General features: G+C 51.9%; 2 protein-coding genes across 2 annotated transcripts in view; both read left to right on the top strand.

The window, feature by feature from the left end:
• The first annotated feature begins 7,032 nt into the window (after window positions 1-7,032).
• On the top strand, window positions 7,033-8,607 carry SLC18A3 (solute carrier family 18 member A3). Its single transcript, XM_052641264.1, has one exon. The coding sequence runs from the start codon at window positions 7,033-7,035 to the stop codon at window positions 8,605-8,607; it is 1,575 nt and encodes a 524-aa protein (XP_052497224.1).
• A 7,961-nt stretch (window positions 8,608-16,568) lies between these two features.
• The window catches only part of CHAT (choline O-acetyltransferase), a 42,161-nt gene continuing 41,306 nt past the window's right edge, over window positions 16,569-17,423 (top strand). Inside the window, exon 1 of the mRNA XM_052641195.1 lies at window positions 16,569-16,663. Within this exon, the coding sequence (XP_052497155.1) occupies window positions 16,598-16,663 (66 nt within the window). The 5' untranslated portion in view covers window positions 16,569-16,597. The remainder of the gene's footprint in view (window positions 16,664-17,423) is intronic.

Here is a 17,423-nt window from a genome sequence, read left to right as displayed (position 1 = left end):
CCCATTTTACAGATGGTATAAGTAAGGTTTGGAGGGGTTAAACAATTTCCACAAGGTTAGAGGTTAGGAACTTGCAGAGGAGAGACAACTCTGTACAGTTTTTTAAATGATGGAAACTAGATCCAGAGCATTTAAGTAAATAAATGGCAACCCACTCCAGTATTCTTGCCTGGAAAATCCCATGGACAATGGAGCCCAGTAGGCTACAGTCCATGGGGTCGCAAAGAGTCGGACACAACTGAGTGACTTCACTTCACTTCACTTAAGGTTAGATAGGTGATGGAATAAGGAATCAAACCTAGGCATCATATTGAGACCACAGAGGCAGATGAATTATAGAGGACCTTTTATGTCAAGCTAAACAATTTGGACTCTTTCTCATTAAGATGAAGATGCCATGAAGGGTTTTAATTGGTGTGGCAACTTTGCCACACCCACTCTGATTTATCCTGCCCCATAACTACAACTGATAATTTCTAGTAGTGAAGAAGTAGTATCAGTTATAGCCACAATGGACCTGTCCAGAATAAAGATTTATTATTTAATGAGGCTATTCTATTGAATGATGATGTTCTATTTAATCAGAACTACTACAGCTCAGGAAGGAAAAAGATGAGGAGTCTAATAGATGGGGAAGAAAAGTAACAGGAAATTTACAAAGAAAGAAAATCCAAATGCTCAGTAAACGCACGGAAAGATGCCAATTAGAACAATTACACAATTAAAACAATAAGGAGCACCATTTTCATCTCCCATGAGACTGACAAAAGGGAGCAAGAAAAGAGCAACTGTTAGCAAGGGTGTTGAGGACCGTGTCCTCTGCTTTGTGAGGGTATACACTTCCACAGTCATTTTGGGGGGCAATTTGGAAATTTCTTTTCAAATCTAAAAAGCACACAGATTGCTCATATCTACCAAGTTGTTTTATCTCTGGGGAAAGCACCTCCAATAGAAATACAAGAGGGTTCAATACAACATTGTCACATGTAGAAATTAAACATAACCCAAATGTCCACCTAAGGAAGGAGCTGTAAACACTGGTGTATACTGTGCAGCAGCTAAGAAACTCATGCTATTTCTGTGTAGACTAAAGTGGATACATTGTTGAGTGGAAAAGGAGAGAACTGCAGAAGGAGACATATACAACAGCATTTATGTAAAAATGTTTATTTAAATATAGAGGCTGTTTATATTACATTTTATATGCGTTCATGCATATGTATAGAAAGGGTTTAGAAAGGGCTTGGAAAATACATATTTAAAACAGTAACAGTGGTAGTATCTGTGAGGTAATAGAACAAACCAGGGTTGGGAGCCAGAAGGAAACATTTACAATGCCCTAGTTTCTATGAGCCATCTCTACAAGCAATTTCTATTTATATACTATTTATGTGATTAATTTTCATTTTAATACATGTAGAGATGGATCAATAAACCACTGACACATCAGTTCCTATGCAAAGTCCTATGACCAGCACTCTGCTGAATGTATACAAAGCAAAATCTTCTTATTAGATACCCAGACTCAGATCTTGCCTTCATGTTGGGGAAGAAGTCCAACACCATGCGTGATAAATTCATGAAGAGGAGTAGAAGACACAACAGAATTCAAGGTGAGAGGAAAAAGAGGTTATTCACATCAATTCAGGAATCAGGGAAGTATAAAAATGGACGAGAGGCAAAGCTGGGCATGGACCAAGAGAACGTCCAGTTCAAAGTGCAGAGGTGGGAGCTCCTGTGGCCATTAGGGAAGACAGGAAGAACAGGGGCTTGGGGGAACGTGGTGGCTTTCCACGAGGCTGGGAGAAGAAGCTGGAGACTGTAGTCCTGGGCAGCAAGCGCCCCTGCAAGGTCTGCTGGTCCCTGAGAATGCACCAGAAACTTTACAGAGAAAAGTTTGGCATCCATGCAGGAGTGAGTTGGCCAGGTTAGGAGGGAAGGGACAGGTCAGAAGGTAGCTGACTGCCCCAGTGCAGGAGAAGATATGGTGTCAGGGCCAGGAGAAGGGGTGGTCTTGATGGAGAAGGGAGATGAACCTGAGAGATTCATCGGATTGGGGTGAGAACCGAGTGGAAGGGGCAGAGACAAAGGGGATTTTGAGGCTCTGCTTCCACTCAGTGACTTACAGGAAAGCAGGCCGGGGCAGCCCCCTCTCTGGGAGCTGTACGGAGGAGTTACGAGTCCCACACACAGTGCAGGAGCTACAACCCCTTTCTTTTCCCATTGGAGCCTAGCTATGCTGTGCACAGGCAGGTCTGGCCCCTAAGGACGGGCTGGCCAGGGGCAGGCGGGCACGTAGTCCTTCTGGCTTCCAGCCACCAGACTCACAGGCTTCCGGGAAAGGCTGACAGGGCCGCTGTGTTCCTTTGAATCTGAAAATATGTGGCTAGGGAAGCCTAAATTAATTAAGTGATGCTGAGGCCCCAAGGCCCTCCTGAGGAAGCACACAAGGGAGGGGATAGCGAGGGCAGGGTAAACTGCACCCCCACTCCCTGTACTGGAATCCAGAGAGCTCAGGAGCGTCACTGGAACTAAGCCGGCACTTAAGTGCTTTCTGGGAGACAAAGAAATAAGAAATCAGGAGCAGGCGCCCCGCCCACACGCTGCCTCCACCATCAACCTGCTTTCCCACATCTCCTGGAACAGAGGTCTCCATGAAGCAACAAATGGCAAGGCCCTGGAGGTGACTTGGTCCATGACCTTCTCAGAAAAGAGTCCAGGATGGATGATGCCTGCCTCCAAAGCAACACCCTCCACACATAGTTCCCTCAGGACTCCCCTGACCCAAACACACACACAGACACACACACACCAGACATCACCTGGGCACAGGTGCATGATAGCTTTCCTTTCACTCTCTCCCAAGCTGCCATATTCCAGGACACCCAAGTCCCCAACAAGCCCCACTATGGCTCTGGGACAGAGTGGAAAGGACTGTTTTTCCTAGCAGAATGAGGTGACAACTATAAACAATGGATAAAATGAGAAGAAAGATTGTCAGTAAGAAGTCACCAGTCCATACAAAGCAACAATAATTAAGCTCCCACTAAGTGTCACGCATTGAGCTAGGCCATCTCATAATCTTCATTCATCCTGGAGCAGGACAGCATGGTTGCTGAGAGCTGGATGCTGGCGTAGCCTGCATTTGAATTCTGTCTTCACAACTTCTGAGCTTTCTGGCTGTGATGAATTTCTATATCTTGGTGTCCCTACCTTTTTATGAAGGTTGATTAAAAAAGATTAAATGAATTAATGTTTGTATAATGCTTGAAACAGCACCCTAGCACTATATAAACACATTTATGTATCTTATAAGTAAGTTCCTTCCTTTACTCATTCCACTTATATATCAAGTACCAGATATGTACTCTGTAGCAACAGTTACTATATCTGGTTGAGAAAAAAGAGGGGGGAAAATGCTTCCATTTTCTCCTACAGAATTGGATAGGAAGTTCCCTTTCGACTGAAAATTATGCTCAGATAAAAGAGTCTCTGGGAAGGAATTTATCAAGAGTTCTAGCAAAGAAGCAGCCACAGGTGCAGGAAGATGGAGGGCTGGGGCCATCGTGGGAGGCTGGTTGGCAAATTGGAAAGCCAGCACCAGCACCCTGGACAGCTCCCTGCAGGCCAGGGCCAGAATGGAGATTACTCCCTTCCTGCCAAACCTCAGCCTTTTGCTGAGGCAAGGTGTCTTGGCCTCCCTGCTAACTCCTCCATCCTAGTCCTTGGGGCTGCTGATACATGGGTGGGGAGCCCTTCTAAGCTGGAAGCTGGGTGAGGGAGTTTGGTGTCCCTGGAATTTCCTTAAGGAGCTTCCCTCTTCCTTCCATGGATCTTCATCTGCCCCTCTCCTTGGCGTTGCCAGGGAGAGTGTGTTTGCCTTGCACAACGAGCAGCAGAGGTGCTTTGGAAGCAGCATGAGGATCAGAAGACTGGTCCCATGGCCCCAGTTTAAATCCAGGCTCTGCTGCTGGACTCTCAGGCACGTGGTCCAGCTTCGCCAAGCCCAACGTCCTCATCAATAAGACAGGCGCAATAGCACCCACACTGAACCAGGGTTGAGTAAGAGTTAAATAAAATAACATACACAACACGTCTGGCACAAAGATGTGCTTAATAAGTGAGCCTGTTTCCTGCCTTAGAGGAAAGGGGGACTGGAGAATTTCGCATGAGCCCAGAGATAACTTGCCATCATGCTCAGGAATAGTCATGAATTCTATGGGCCAGGAGGGATCTGCATCTTGAAAGCCCTGGGAAAGTCGCCCTTCTCCAAGATTTCACTGTTCTTTGGCCATGAAACAGAAAACGTCTGCCTTAAATTTCAAGCTCCCTTTTTCAAATCACATAAAGCAAACAATATAAATAATAATTTCTCAGTAGGTTCTCCCTTTAAAAGCCTCATAATGGGAAAGTCAGAAGGAACTAGAGATCTTAAACTCAAATGAGCCAGAGAGCACAAAGCAGGTGACATATATTTGTGAAGCCAACTGGAGAGAGACTGCAAGGAGCTGGAGAGGGTATGTATTGACTTATGGCCTTCAAATAAAATGTAAAATAACTATATCATCCAACAGAGCCCTTCTATAGCACCCATTTGACCCTGAAGGCTGTGGCAAGTTAGGAGTCCCCAAACCCCTTACTTAACAGAGACCAAGGCTGGGGCCCAGAGAGAGGCTGTGACTTGCCCAAGATCATCCAGAGGCGGGCCTGTATCCATCCTGGAACTTTTTCCCTCCCTCAGACCAAGGACAGTTTGGACACTTCAGAGCCGGTGTCAGCAGCTCCTTAAATGGAAGAATTTCTTCTCCTTCCCTGGGGTGAATGAAGAGATTGGGTGACAGGTGGCAAGTTCTCACCCTGGTGTGCTGGTCTCCATCACCTATCTCCACAGCTGTCTCAGGAAGAGAAGTTAGTTTTCCAGTGCCTTCTGGGCCTCCCACCAGCCTGGACAACTTAACCAGAGGGACTAGCTAGGAAGCCAGGGATACCCCCTGAAACTTTCATCTGCTCTTCACAAGACCCACATCTGTAAAACGAAGGTAAAACAACACATTTTGCAGACGATAATAATTACCACAGCAAGCACTCACATTACTGTGTCCCAAGCATCCTAAGCAGTAGGAAATATCACCCATTTCACAGATAAAGAAACTGAGGGACGAAGAGGGGAAGTGGTTTCCCCCTTTCCCTCTAGACACCCTAAGTAGTAAGTGGCAGAGCCAAGAACCACCTCAGACCTCTTTGCCTCAAGTTCTTTCCACTGCATCCTGATGTCTCCCTGGGGCGGGGAGCATCATTAGGGAAGAAGCTGAACCTAACTGTAGTTTGTTTTTGAGGCCAGAAGGATGGGAAGAATTCTCTCTGACTCTGGAAGAAAGAGACAAACTGTAATCTCAACAGCACAAATCTCCCTGCCTCCACTGCCTCAGAGCCTCTCTCCCGGGCAGTCCGCAGGCCAGAACATGGACTCGATGTGCCATCCACGGTCAACGCTGGGGACGCACTAGGCCCAGCGCACATTCAGGGCTGCTCACCTTGTGTGCTGAGAACTGGGTGTCTCAGTGGGTGTGGCCCTCTTAAGATGAGCTCCCCGCTTGAGCCTCTGCTGAGAGCAAAACTGGTGGCTCCTGCCTGGAAAGTGGCTGCGGCGCCCACGCGGGGCCTCTTACAGTTCCAAGGGTAGCCCACGGCTGCATCACTCCCTGAGCCCACCCGGGACTTGGAGGCCCCTCTAGAGATGGGCGGCGGGGGTGGGGCTGGAAAGCGGGCGGGACCTCGCTGGAGCGGAGGGAGGCCTCGGTGTAGTGCGGAGACATCCTGGGAGGAGTTAGAGCTAGGAGGGCGTGCGGAGGAGGGAATGGAGAAGAGGCGGAGCTGGGGGACCCAGGCAGTTACAACGGAAGGGGGGAGCACCGGTGAGGAGAGGGTGGCGAGGGAGGCGGGAGGGTGGGCGGGCAGAGCTGATCCTGAGGACCTCGGGTGGGGACGACGCGACTTCTCCCCTCCGTTCCCAGGTGTTCACGGTCGGAATTCTCTGCTGTGGCATTCTCCCGAAGGGCCGGTCGGTCTGAACCCGGTCCAGCGATCTCTGAGCCTCCCTTCCCGGCTTGGAAGGGGCCGGGGGGCGGAGCCAGAGAAATGGCTGGGGGACCCTGTCGTCGGCGCCCCTCCAGCTCCCGCCCCGCCGGCCAGCTGAGAGGACAGATGGGTGAAGCCGCGGCTCACCTCGGGGACTCCTTACCCGCTGCGCGCCGGGATGCAGCCTGAGGAGGAGACCTGGAGCCCCTCGCTCCCCCCTCTCCGCCCTGGCCGGGGGGAGCGGTAGCTGTGCGCCCCTTTCCGCGAGGAGAGACCGCACGCGGGCCCCACGAGTCCTGGGACTGCTGGGGCCGAAAGCCGGCTTGTCGCGCGGCGCACGCATCCCCAGGGGCTTGGCCAGGACTCTGCACACCGAGACCCCTTGCTGGGGCTTCCAGCCTCGGAGCGTCTGGGGAGGGAACCCCCTCCGGGCAGCGCCCCGCCCCGCGCCCCCGCCCGCCGACGCCGCATTAGCATGAGCGACGCGAGTGGCCCGGGCACCACTCGGGGGCCGAGACTCGCCGCGTCACAGCCCCGAGTGTAAAGGGAAAAAAAGAGTAGGCGGCGGAGGAGGAGGCAGGAGCCGGCGCGAGGGGAGGGGAGCGCGGCGGGGCGAGCAAGCCGGCGGGCTGGCGGCAGCGGTATGCCCCTCGGCCGGCAGCGGCGGCCTCTCGGCGCTGCGGGGGCGGCTCCCGGCGCGCGCGAGGCTCAGCGCGCTGAGTCTCGGGTCCCGGCCCCTGGGCCAGCCCTCCTTTCCTGACTAACCCTGAGCCCAGCGGCGGCGGGTTCGGGGCTCGGTTCCGGACAGCGGCGGCGCCTCGCCGTGTAGGGAGGGTCCCTGCCTTTTCTGGCGCGCAGGGTCCCCCGAAGTCCCGCGCCTTCGTCTCTGCACTGCAGGGCGCCCGCGCCCGACCCCGGCGGCAGCGTCCTCGGAAGAGCGGCGGGGCGGGGGTGATGGAACCGGAGGCCCCGGCGGGTCGGGCCCCGGCGGCAGCCAGCAAGCTGTCGGAGGCGGTGGGCGCGGCGCTGCAAGACCCCCGGCGGCAGCGGCGTTTGGTGCTGGTCATCGTGTGCGTGGCGCTGTTCCTGGACAATATGCTGTACATGGTCATCGTGCCCATCGTGCCCTACTACGTGCACGCGGCCGGCGAGAAGCCCACCCCGACCTCCAGCCCCAGGCCGCCCACTCCGACCAATGCCAGCGCCGTCACGGGCAACACCTCAGAGCCCCCGACGGCTGATCTGCCGGCCAAGCCTCTTGTGAAGCCCCGACACCCCAGGGACAACGAGGACGTGAAGATCGGGGTGCTGTTCGCCTCCAAGGCCATCCTGCAGCTGCTGGTGAACCCCCTGAGTGGGACCTTCATCGACCGCATGAGCTATGACTTGCCACTGCTTCTGGGCCTGGGCGTGCTGTTCGCCTCTACGGTGATGTTTGCCTTCGCGGAGGACTACGCGACGCTCTTCGCTGCACGCAGCCTGCAGGGGCTTGGCTCGGCCTTCGCGGATACGTCTGGCATCGCCATGATTGCAGACAAGTATCCGGAGGAGCCCGAGCGCAGCCGCGCCCTGGGTTTGGCGCTGGCCTTCATCAGCTTCGGAAGCCTAGTGGCGCCGCCCTTCGGAGGGTTCCTCCACGAGTTCGCCGGAAAGTCAGCGCCCTTTCTGGTGCTCGCCGCCGTTTCGCTGTTCGACGCCCTATTGCTGCTGGTGGTGGCCAAGCCCTTCTCGGCCGCGGCGCGGGCGCGAGCCAACCTGCCTGTGGGCACGCCCATCCACCGCCTCATGCTGGACCCCTACATCGCAGTGGTGGCAGGCGCGCTCACCACCTGCAACATCCCCCTCGCCTTTCTGGAGCCCACCATCGCCACGTGGATGGAACGTACGATGGCAGCATCCGAGTGGGAGGCAGGCATAGCCTGGCTGCCGGCCTTCGTGCCGCACGTGCTAGGCGTCTATCTCACCGTGCGACTGGCGGCGCGCTACCCCCACCTGCAGTGGCTGTACGGCGCCTTTGGGCTGGCGGTGATCGGCGCCAGCTCGTGCCTGGTGCCTGCCTGCCGCTCCTTCGCACCGCTAGTGATCTCGCTCTGCGGCCTGTGCTTCGGCATTGCGCTGGTGGACACCGCGCTGCTGCCCACGCTCGCCTTTCTTGTGGACGTGCGCCACGTCTCGGTCTATGGCAGCGTCTACGCCATTGCCGACATCTCCTACTGCGTGGCCTATGCGCTTGGGCCCATCGTGGCGGGCCACATCGTGCACTCGCTTGGCTTTGCACAGCTTAGCCTTGGCATGGGCCTGGCCAACCTGCTCTATGCGCCCGTCCTGCTGCTGCTGCGCAACGTGGGCCTCCTGAAGCGCTCGCGCTCGGAGAGGGACGTGCTGCTGGACGAGCCGCCGCAGGGTCTGTATGACGCTGTGCGCCTGCGGGAGCGCCCCATGTCCGACCGGGGCGCCGCACCTCGCAGCCCGCCCGGCCCCTTGGACGCCTGCGAGGAGGGCGACTACGACTACTACACCCGCAGCTAGCGGCCCTGCTCCTCCTCTAGGCCCCCTCCTACTCCCCAACCCACCCCCACCGCGGGTCAAGGGGGCTCCTCGGCGGCAGCCCGTTCTCAGGGCTTGCCACCTCCAGCGAGCACCCAGCCCCTCGGCTGTCTCTATTTCCCCGGCCCAAGTCCCCTCTCTATAATCCCTTCTGTGTCCTCCTTTCTTTCCTCCAACCCGGCGTGGAGCATCTAGGCACTTGAAAACTGACGTGCTTCGGGAAAAGATGAAGAGGCGCGCTGGCCGCCACCTCGGGTCTCCCCGATGTAGAGCCGAGCCTCTGCCTGTCCTTCCTTGCGTTCCTTCCAGTGCCAACTGGGCCCGCTGCACCGCGGTGCCTCCGGGCCGATTCAATAAACTATATCTGTGCGAGGCCGAGTCTCTTTACTGATGGGGGTGGGCGGCCGGGCAAGGGACCTGGGAAGAACGGGAGGGTGGGCTGTGCCTCCAGCCCCAATCCTGGTCTCAGTCCAGCGGGCACGCAGGAAGCCCGTGGCTCTTTCGCGACCGGGAAAAGGAGATACGGAGGAAGCTAACCCAACAGGGGCTCTCACGCACGAACACTCTGGTGCACACGCCGCCCTCAGCCCGCCGCAGCCCCTCCCCAACCCAAGCCCAGCGCTGCGCTCCAGGGCGCCGCCCAGGGGAGCCAGAGGAGCCGCTCCCTCCGGGTGCGCTGGTCCCGCCCCTTAAGGACACACCCTGAATCAGCCACAGAGCTCTGCACTAAGGCGCTCAAGCCGGTCTTCCCTTGAGACTGGCAGCCTGTCCCGTCCAGGCTCCAAGAGGGAATGGGTCCGAACTGTTACGGGCAGCGGAAGAAAAACCGGCCGTGTGTTTAAGGGCTCGGTATCTGGAAACTGTGCGTGTGGGGTGCGTGTGTGTGCGTGTGTGTGTGTGTGTGTGTGTGAGTGTGTTCCCTAGAGAGCTAGGCTCCACCCTACGAGGAATACGGGGAACAGTTGTCGGTGTGTCAACTGGTCCTGGCTGTGCAGACCTGAGTCAGGGCTGGAGAGCATGCGAGTGTGTGGGCTGATACCAACCTCCGCCCTCCCTGGCCCTGAGTAGAAGAAGCAAGCCCCCTGGGCTGTCAAAAAAGTCTCCCCACCTTGAGTGTGGGTCCCCAGAGTCCCAGACTAGCATGTGCGCAGCATTCCCGGCCCCGCCGCCTGCCGAAGGCCACAGAGTCCCCGGATTCCGCCGCGGAGAGGCTGCCGCGTTGGGGGTATGCCTGTGTGTCAGACAACGTCTGTGGGGGTCTGCACGCCTGGTGTGTGCACGTGTGTTCTAAGGCTGCGTGTCCAGCTCTGCGCGTGTTTGAGCAGGGTCTGTCTTTGTGGGTCTGCTCTGTGTGCCTGCGGTGGAAAGATCTATAGGGGAGGGGGCACGCTTTGTCTAGGAGAAATGCCTGCCTCTGACTGCGAGTCTCTGAGCATCCCCAGGTGTGTATCGCCCATATTCCTCATAGTACCAGCCAGGATCAGTGGGAATAGAAAGGGGAGGACCTGCAGCGATGGACAGATTCATTAGTAGCCCTACTAATGTTATTATCACTATTATATTCTAAAAGGAGTTGTAGTAAGGTTTGAACCTGCCCTAGACGGTGGGGAGGGCGCAGATTTACCCAGACTCACCCCTCCCCAGAGTTCTGCAGAGTCAGCCAGCCACTGCTAGGATAAAGGGGATGGGGGAGCGAGGGAACTGGGAAGGCTGAGCTGAGGGCGATGGGCACCGGGGAGACTTGTTTGGACCCCTCTTCTGGGGCCTGGATTCTGGTGCCTTTCTGAAAGCTCTATCCGGGAGGCCGTCAGAGCACGGGATTGGGGTCTGGGAGGTGGGAGCCCGGAAGGCGGGAGGAGGGGGGAGGACGCAAGATGGAGAGGGAGGGAGGCAGGGGTGGGGCTGGGGGAGGGAGAAAAGGGAGAAAGGGGAGGGAGGAGGCACAGGGTGAAAGCGGGGAGGGGACTGGCGCGGCCGGCTAGCTCGCAGCCAGTCGCGAGGCCTGGGGACCCGGCGACGTCGGAGGCTCTACCACGGCCCCAGGCGGCAGCCCCCACCCCCGCACGGCTGACGCGCCCCGGAATCCCTTCCGGCTCACATTCTAGCCCCTAGTCCTGCTGGGTGCGGCGAGGCGGCGGCAGAGAGGAGGAGAGCAGGAGGAGAGCAGGTGAGCAGGGCTGGGCTCCGGGAGCACGGAGAGGGGAGCGGGAGCGCGGAGCGGAAGCGGGGAGCTGGGCTTACGATCGGAGGGAGGCTCGGTCCAGGGACTGTGCCGGGGGCAGAGACCCCCAGGACCTGCGGAGTTCCCCCAGTCCCCAGGGCAGCCGCCGTCGGGGAAAACCAGGAGGATGCGGGGTTCCCTGGCTCTGGTGTTTCCCCCCTCAGGGTGGGGACAGGAGGACAGGGGGCTAGACGACGATGTCGAATTTAAAATGCTGTGCAAGTGAGAGCTGCAAGTTAAGTTTTCTTTGAGGTAAAATGAGGGCTGCAGTAAGACAGCGCCTCAGAAAGCTCTGAGACGCTGTTCCAAAGAGGCGCTGGGGAAGGTCAGTATATACGCGATTTTGGTGAAGGGAGAATATGCATGCAGTCAAGCACAGATTTTCCCAGAGGGTTTCTGCGAGTCTGGGGGAGCTTCCTGCCAGTCACCAGGTCAGTCTTCACGTGAACGACTGTAGCAGACCCATGAAATCAGCTCCTGAAAACATTTCGTCTGCAGACCTGTGGCGCCGGGCCCCTCACCCCCATTTCTGCTCTCCATCCTGAACTCCTTTCAGGGGGTGTTGAAGGTCAGCAGCCGCAGCAGCACTTGATTTAATCTTTGTGGAGGTGGATGGCAAGTGCCAGTGTGAAGTTAACAGGGCCCCCCCTCATGGTTATAAGTTCAGCAAGACTTTGGGAGACCTTTCAAGACCATTTTGTCCCACAGTGCTAGGAAGGCTCATTCCTAAGTCTGGCAAAGATTTCTCTTAAAAGCCACTTCATGTGCAGCTACTGGATTGGGTTTATCAACAGTAATCAAAGGGCTCTGGACCAACCTGTCTTACTCAATCTGTTATGGTCGAGGAAAAATTCCCTCTTGTTATATCTTCCCATATCTAGAGTTATGTTATTACAACCATTGATTGCATATAGAGCTATATGTTTGATCAACTGCTTCAAATCACCTAGTCGTCATTGTATTTATTGGAGGTTCAGTGACACATTTGGTAACGCAAGAAACAATAATCTTGTAATACAGGCAAAGTACAAATAACATAGCTAGCAGTGTTATTAAAGTCATGAGCAAGAATTAAACCAAGAACTTCCGTTAGGTGCAGTCCAGTATATCCTCAGGTCAATTAACTTAGTTTATTCTATTCCAATCTTTATCTTTCAAGGATGTTATATATTGGCACTATCCATAAGGCTCTTACCTGATTTTCTAGTTACTAGGCTCGTTATCCTTAGTATAATTTAATTGTTCCCAAGATAAAGGTTCCCCTTAAATCTTAAATGACCACAGCCTGGTGTTAACCACATAAATCCATCCCATAATTGTGGAAGGTTTTACTCCTTGGCTGAATTTGTGCTTGTTTCTCTGATTGATCTTGAGTAACTTAGAGGAAAATTCATATTTATGGCCAGTACCAGAGCAGGTTTTATTAATTGACTAGGTGAGAGGATCCCACCTAGTAATATCAAGAGTAGCCTGAATGGGACTGAACTTTCTTTCTCTAAAATAAATTTTTTTAAGGCTTGTCCAATTAGAGCTTTGGAGCAGAGAAATCCACCCTGGTAATCTAAAAGTACTAGACACAGATAATTGGCCCCAACCCAATAATTAGACTGATTTTTTTTAAAAAAACTAGCGTAGGATTGTGTCCATGATAGAAAACATTTGGTCCATATGCAAAGGTCGAAGAAGTCAAGAAAACATTATAAATGATCAAACAAATCAGGTCCTGCATCTTGGGTAAGCTGTCTACTTTTGATGCTGTCTTCTTCTCATCCTGGTATAAGTATTTGAACATTTGAACATTGTTTTAAGGTGAGTTTGAGGTCAGCAGTCCTCTTTATAGACCAGTCTGGTGTAGGGGACTTTGGAAGTGGGAAGTAATCCAAGGGTCAGTTCACCTTAAGATTCACCATACGTGAACTACTTAAAGAGTACCTGATAAAAAGTCCTTTCATCCAGGCTGGAGAAGGTACTTTAAAGTATGTCTTGTCCCGTATATATATAATATGTATTGTATATATGTGTATATAAAGTGTCCAGTTTATATAATCCTCAAGATCATATGGAGCATCTGATCTTCATCCAAAGATGACTGAGAGAAGCTTCAGAAACAAAACTTAGAGTCTTCTTTTAATAAATCAGTTAAACTTTACATTAGTATGGCATAAAGGCAAGGGACTATGTGGGATGTGAGTCAGTAAATACAGACCTCCATTAACAAAACTGGGATTTAATATTCATTGAAATGTAATCTTTTTATCTCTAAAATTACCCTCATTTCTACCACATATATTCAAATTAAGACCAATCTGTTGCAAAATAAGTCTGATCTCAAAAAAACTTGGCCTGATATTTAGATAACTATAATTGATCAAAAGTTTTTGCATTGTTGAAACTTTTATAAGGAGTCTCAGATTGAACTTTAAAAAAAAAAAAACACCATTCCAGGCTAGGAAAGTCATGGCAAATGTTTATCACATGTTTCACATTACAGATCCAGGTGAACTTTTCCCTTAGCAAGGTCCCCCAAATACCTTGAGATTTTTGTACCTGTTGGTGAGGTAGCTTTCCTAATTTATCTGATAAAGTTGCTGGAAACATAAGAGTTTACAATCTCTGGAGGGAGCAGATAGAGAAAAAAGATAAATGTTTCAATTCTGCTTACAAAAGTATAATTTACCAAATTACTCTAAGTCCTAATTAGTTTGAGGGGAAGATTTTCCTTACACCTGGAAAATGCAGATTCAAATTTGTAACTTTTCAGACAGAAACCGTAAGCATCCTAGCCATATTCAACAGTTCACTTATTCTGATGTAACTAATTTTTGTTAACAGGTTGTGAAGCTATCAGGTTTCTCTTTAGGGTTTTCAGTTTCTCACCTAGTTCAGCATTATAGTCTGAAAGCCAGAAACTTGTATTTATTCCAAAGTTCTTTCTGTTAATCCTTTTGAGGAGGCAGCATTTTGCAAAGGCACCAGAATGAAATCATAACTGTCAGTAATGACAGCAGGCTTAAGAAGGCACGTTTAGAGTCTGATCACGTGCAGTTGACACAGAAAGTTGGGTACTGCTCTGACAGACAACGCTGTAAGAGAATAACCAGAATTAGGACTGGTGACGTTTTACCAGAACAGATCAGATTTTAGGAAAGCTATATACTTTCTAGACTACTTTTATTAGTAACATTTGCCATACAATATAACCTAAGAATGACAATGCTTCCCATGTAATTTGACATACTGAATGAACATAGTTAGTTTAGTATCTCTCTTTGGGATGTTTCAGGGGCCCTTTGAAGCATCCCAAAGTTAGAGAGAAGTCAAAAAGACTTCATTAGAATTTGATTTAGGAAGTTTGGTCAATAAATATCAAGAGTTTAGAACACTCAGGCAAATGGGGTCATAGGTCACTTGAGAAACAATAATTACTCATTTAGCCAAAGTTACAATAGAAGATCCCTTAAGAGGTAAAGAAGCTTAAAATCTGTTATTAGAGGCAGTTCAACATCTTAAGAAAAATCCTTCCATACACAAAATTCAGGGGAGAGTCAGCCCTGAATTTTCTCAGGGTCCACTTGCCAGAGACCTTCCTAATTTTATGTAGCCATCACTTAATTTGCTCATCCCAAACCTGTGGGTCAGACCTAATTCCTTTTCCCTTAATGAAATGCAACTCCATTTCTCCTGCCTTCTTCCCTGAAAACTCACGTCCACTCTCCTTAAGCAACCATGGACTGTCCTTTATATTAGCATTCTATAGGTTGGTGAGCATAAATACCAGTCATAATTTCTGAAAATATTTGCTTTCTTATAGAGACAGTCTCAGGATGGCACCAAACATATTCGTTATTAGTCCAAACATCTTTCGTTTCTCTGTAAGAGGAAGACAGTATTCAGTAATTAATGTTTTAGTGTCTTATTTTATTTGGGAGTGAACTAGCTGTTCAACAAACTTCCATCACTTAATTTAGCACAACTCTAAAATTCCAAGGTGTTGACTCTCTGGAGGGACTAAAATAGATAGACATTCCTAAAGCATAATTATTCTAAAGAGAGTTTATCAAAAGCTCTTATCCAATTTACATTATCTTGTCTTAAAAGTTTCTTCACATTGAGTTATTTTCCTTGCTGACAAATGTGTAACAGATATAATAAGATCTTATTTAGCTTATATTAAATCTAGGCACAATGAAGGTATTATACTGATTATTATATTGATGACTCTTAACACATGTCTATAGTAGTTAGATCAACTAACTGAAGCATGAATACTAGGTACTAATTTAATATTGAATATTTCCCAGTTCACGTGAAGCTGAAATTCATTTAATTTTTCTTATATTCAGAACTGTCTGACTTATAAGCACTTACTCTTCTTTAGGCCAAATAACTGAGAGCTCATTACAAATTACCTTCTGCAATATTATCCAGAGACAAAGACACATACTGAGACAGTAGGCTTTTGCTGCAGGAAGAGGCATTGGCTTCACTGTCTATAGGGCCCTCACCAATCTGACCTTGCCCTCCTCATCCTCTCAAAATTCCCACGGCACTAGGGTTGACTCGCCCTTGAATGTTGCGGCTTCTGCCTTGCAGTGCGTAGCCACAGGCCTATGCTCCAGGGCGCTCGCTGGTCTAAGGACCTCCTGGTCCCCAGTGTGGTGGCACGGGACCCACAAGGACTCCACCTTCTCTGCCCAGTGCTGCCAGGCAAGCTCTGGCTCCTCCACCCCGGGCCAGAATTATCTGTCTTTCTGGATGCGCTGTCTTTGAGTTAACTGTGCCTTGCACCCAACACCCCCTCCTCCACCTTGCCTGCCTGAGGGTAGAATGGGCTAACCCTTAGATCTAGGCTCTTGGGAGATAATAGGGGATGGATGATTGGAAGCCACGGGTGGGAGCTCATGGTGATTCAAACTTATGCTTAGGGGTAGAGGTTGGGCCCCACTAGCCTTAAAAACAAGCTTTTGCCCCCCTTGGCCTGGCTCACTTCTACTGCACCTTCACAATCAATCCATCTCTTCCTAGGCCTGGTCAGGTGGCCCCTAGGGCCTGGGCTGCCCAGCGTCCCTGTACCGTCTCCCGCAGCATTCTCATGCCAGCTACACTGGGAGCCAGCAGCCTCGAGACTGCCTGTCACAACCCATCCAGCAGGGTCCTCCCTGCCTCGGCCACAGGCCAGTCTGCGATCAGCCCAGAGACTTAAAGGACCTTGTATCCATTCATGGGCCTGTGCATTCCTTGCGCTCAGCCACCCAACACCGATTTTACTTCCTGCCAGGCACAGGCTAGGGCCCAGAGGAACTGAACATGACAGGGGCAGTCTCAGCTGGAGAAGCTCGCAGTCAGTGGGAAAGAGAGGCTTTAGCCTGCGAAGCGCAGGCCGAGGCAGCACGAGGGCTCTGCCAGCGGCCCCTATGCATTTGGAGTCGGTTTGCCCAGCCCGGCTGCCTTCCGTGCTGCTCTGGGCTGGTAGGTCGAGGCTGGATGACCGCAGTCTTGTGGAGCAGGGGCCAGCCGGAGACTCACTTCAGGTTCCACCCTCTCCTGTTGGCAGCTGCTGAGAGGATGCTATGGTCAGGGGGACTGGTCTTCCCAGGCGCAGGGAACCCTTCTGGTCAGAACAGGGGCAGGGTGACAGGCTGTGGGAGGTGAAGGGTGCTGTGGCAGGTCTAGGTGGCTGTTGTGTTGATGTCTGTCTGCTTCTTGGTCCCCAGGTCCACACCTCTGTGTCCACAATCAGAAGTCACCAAGATGCCCATCTGTGAAAAAGCCCCCCCGAAGATGGCAGCAAAAAGTCCGGGCAGTGAGGAGGAGCCTGTAAGTGAGGTTTTGAGCCCCCTCTCTCATCCCTGCTCCCCATCCCCAAGCCCTTGTTCCAGAACAGTACTAAGTGGGGCTGGCCTCCGAATCTTGCCTGGCCCCTAGCCCTGTGCTCTCCTGGGCATGAATGCCAGCTGTAACCCTGCCTCTAGTTTGCTGAGGAGCCTGGGAGGGCCTGGCGGAGCTGGGAGTGTCTTCAGGGAATACCGAGGGAATGCTGACAGCTACACTTTCTAACCCCAAAGCCAGGGAGAGTCCTTGGTCTGGGCCCGGCACTCTCTTTTCTCCCAGAGCCTCCCCCTCTGCTAGTTCTGCTTCCAGTGGCTTTGAGCCCAGTGGGAATGCCTGAGGATGAGCCTGAATTCCCCGCTCTAAGCCTTGCCACATCGCAGCCCCCGGAGCCTGAAGGCTCCAACTTCCCCACCAGCTTGAGACAGTGCCATCCTTCCCTGGGCAGGCATCCTCCTTCCGTATCATACTCACCTTCCAAAGTGAGTGTGCCACAGCTGTCTTCTTGACACCTCCTTACCCCAACCTGCACCCCAGGGCTTCATTTGAAAACTTGATCAGAACTTTCTGGCTTCTCTCTGTGAAGTTGCTCACCACGTTGTCTAGATAAACAGTCTGACAAACACTTCTGTTGTCGTCTCTTCCTTTGGACTGCGGCTGCCTTGAGAGCAGGCTCTGTCTCCCCATTGTCTCTTGAGCTCAGCCCAGGACCTGGCTCATATAAATTGCCCAGAAATGTTTATTGACC

Source organism: Budorcas taxicolor, chromosome 5, assembly GCF_023091745.1.
Source record: "Budorcas taxicolor isolate Tak-1 chromosome 5, Takin1.1, whole genome shotgun sequence".
Taxonomy (NCBI): Eukaryota; Metazoa; Chordata; class Mammalia; order Artiodactyla; family Bovidae; genus Budorcas; species Budorcas taxicolor.
This window is presented reverse-complemented; position numbering and strand designations above follow the sequence as displayed.

Coding starts and splice junctions, on each gene's coding strand:
- SLC18A3 (XM_052641264.1), top strand. CDS start 7,033: ATGGAACCGGAGGCCCCGGCGGGTCGGGCCCCGGCGGCAGCCAGCAAG.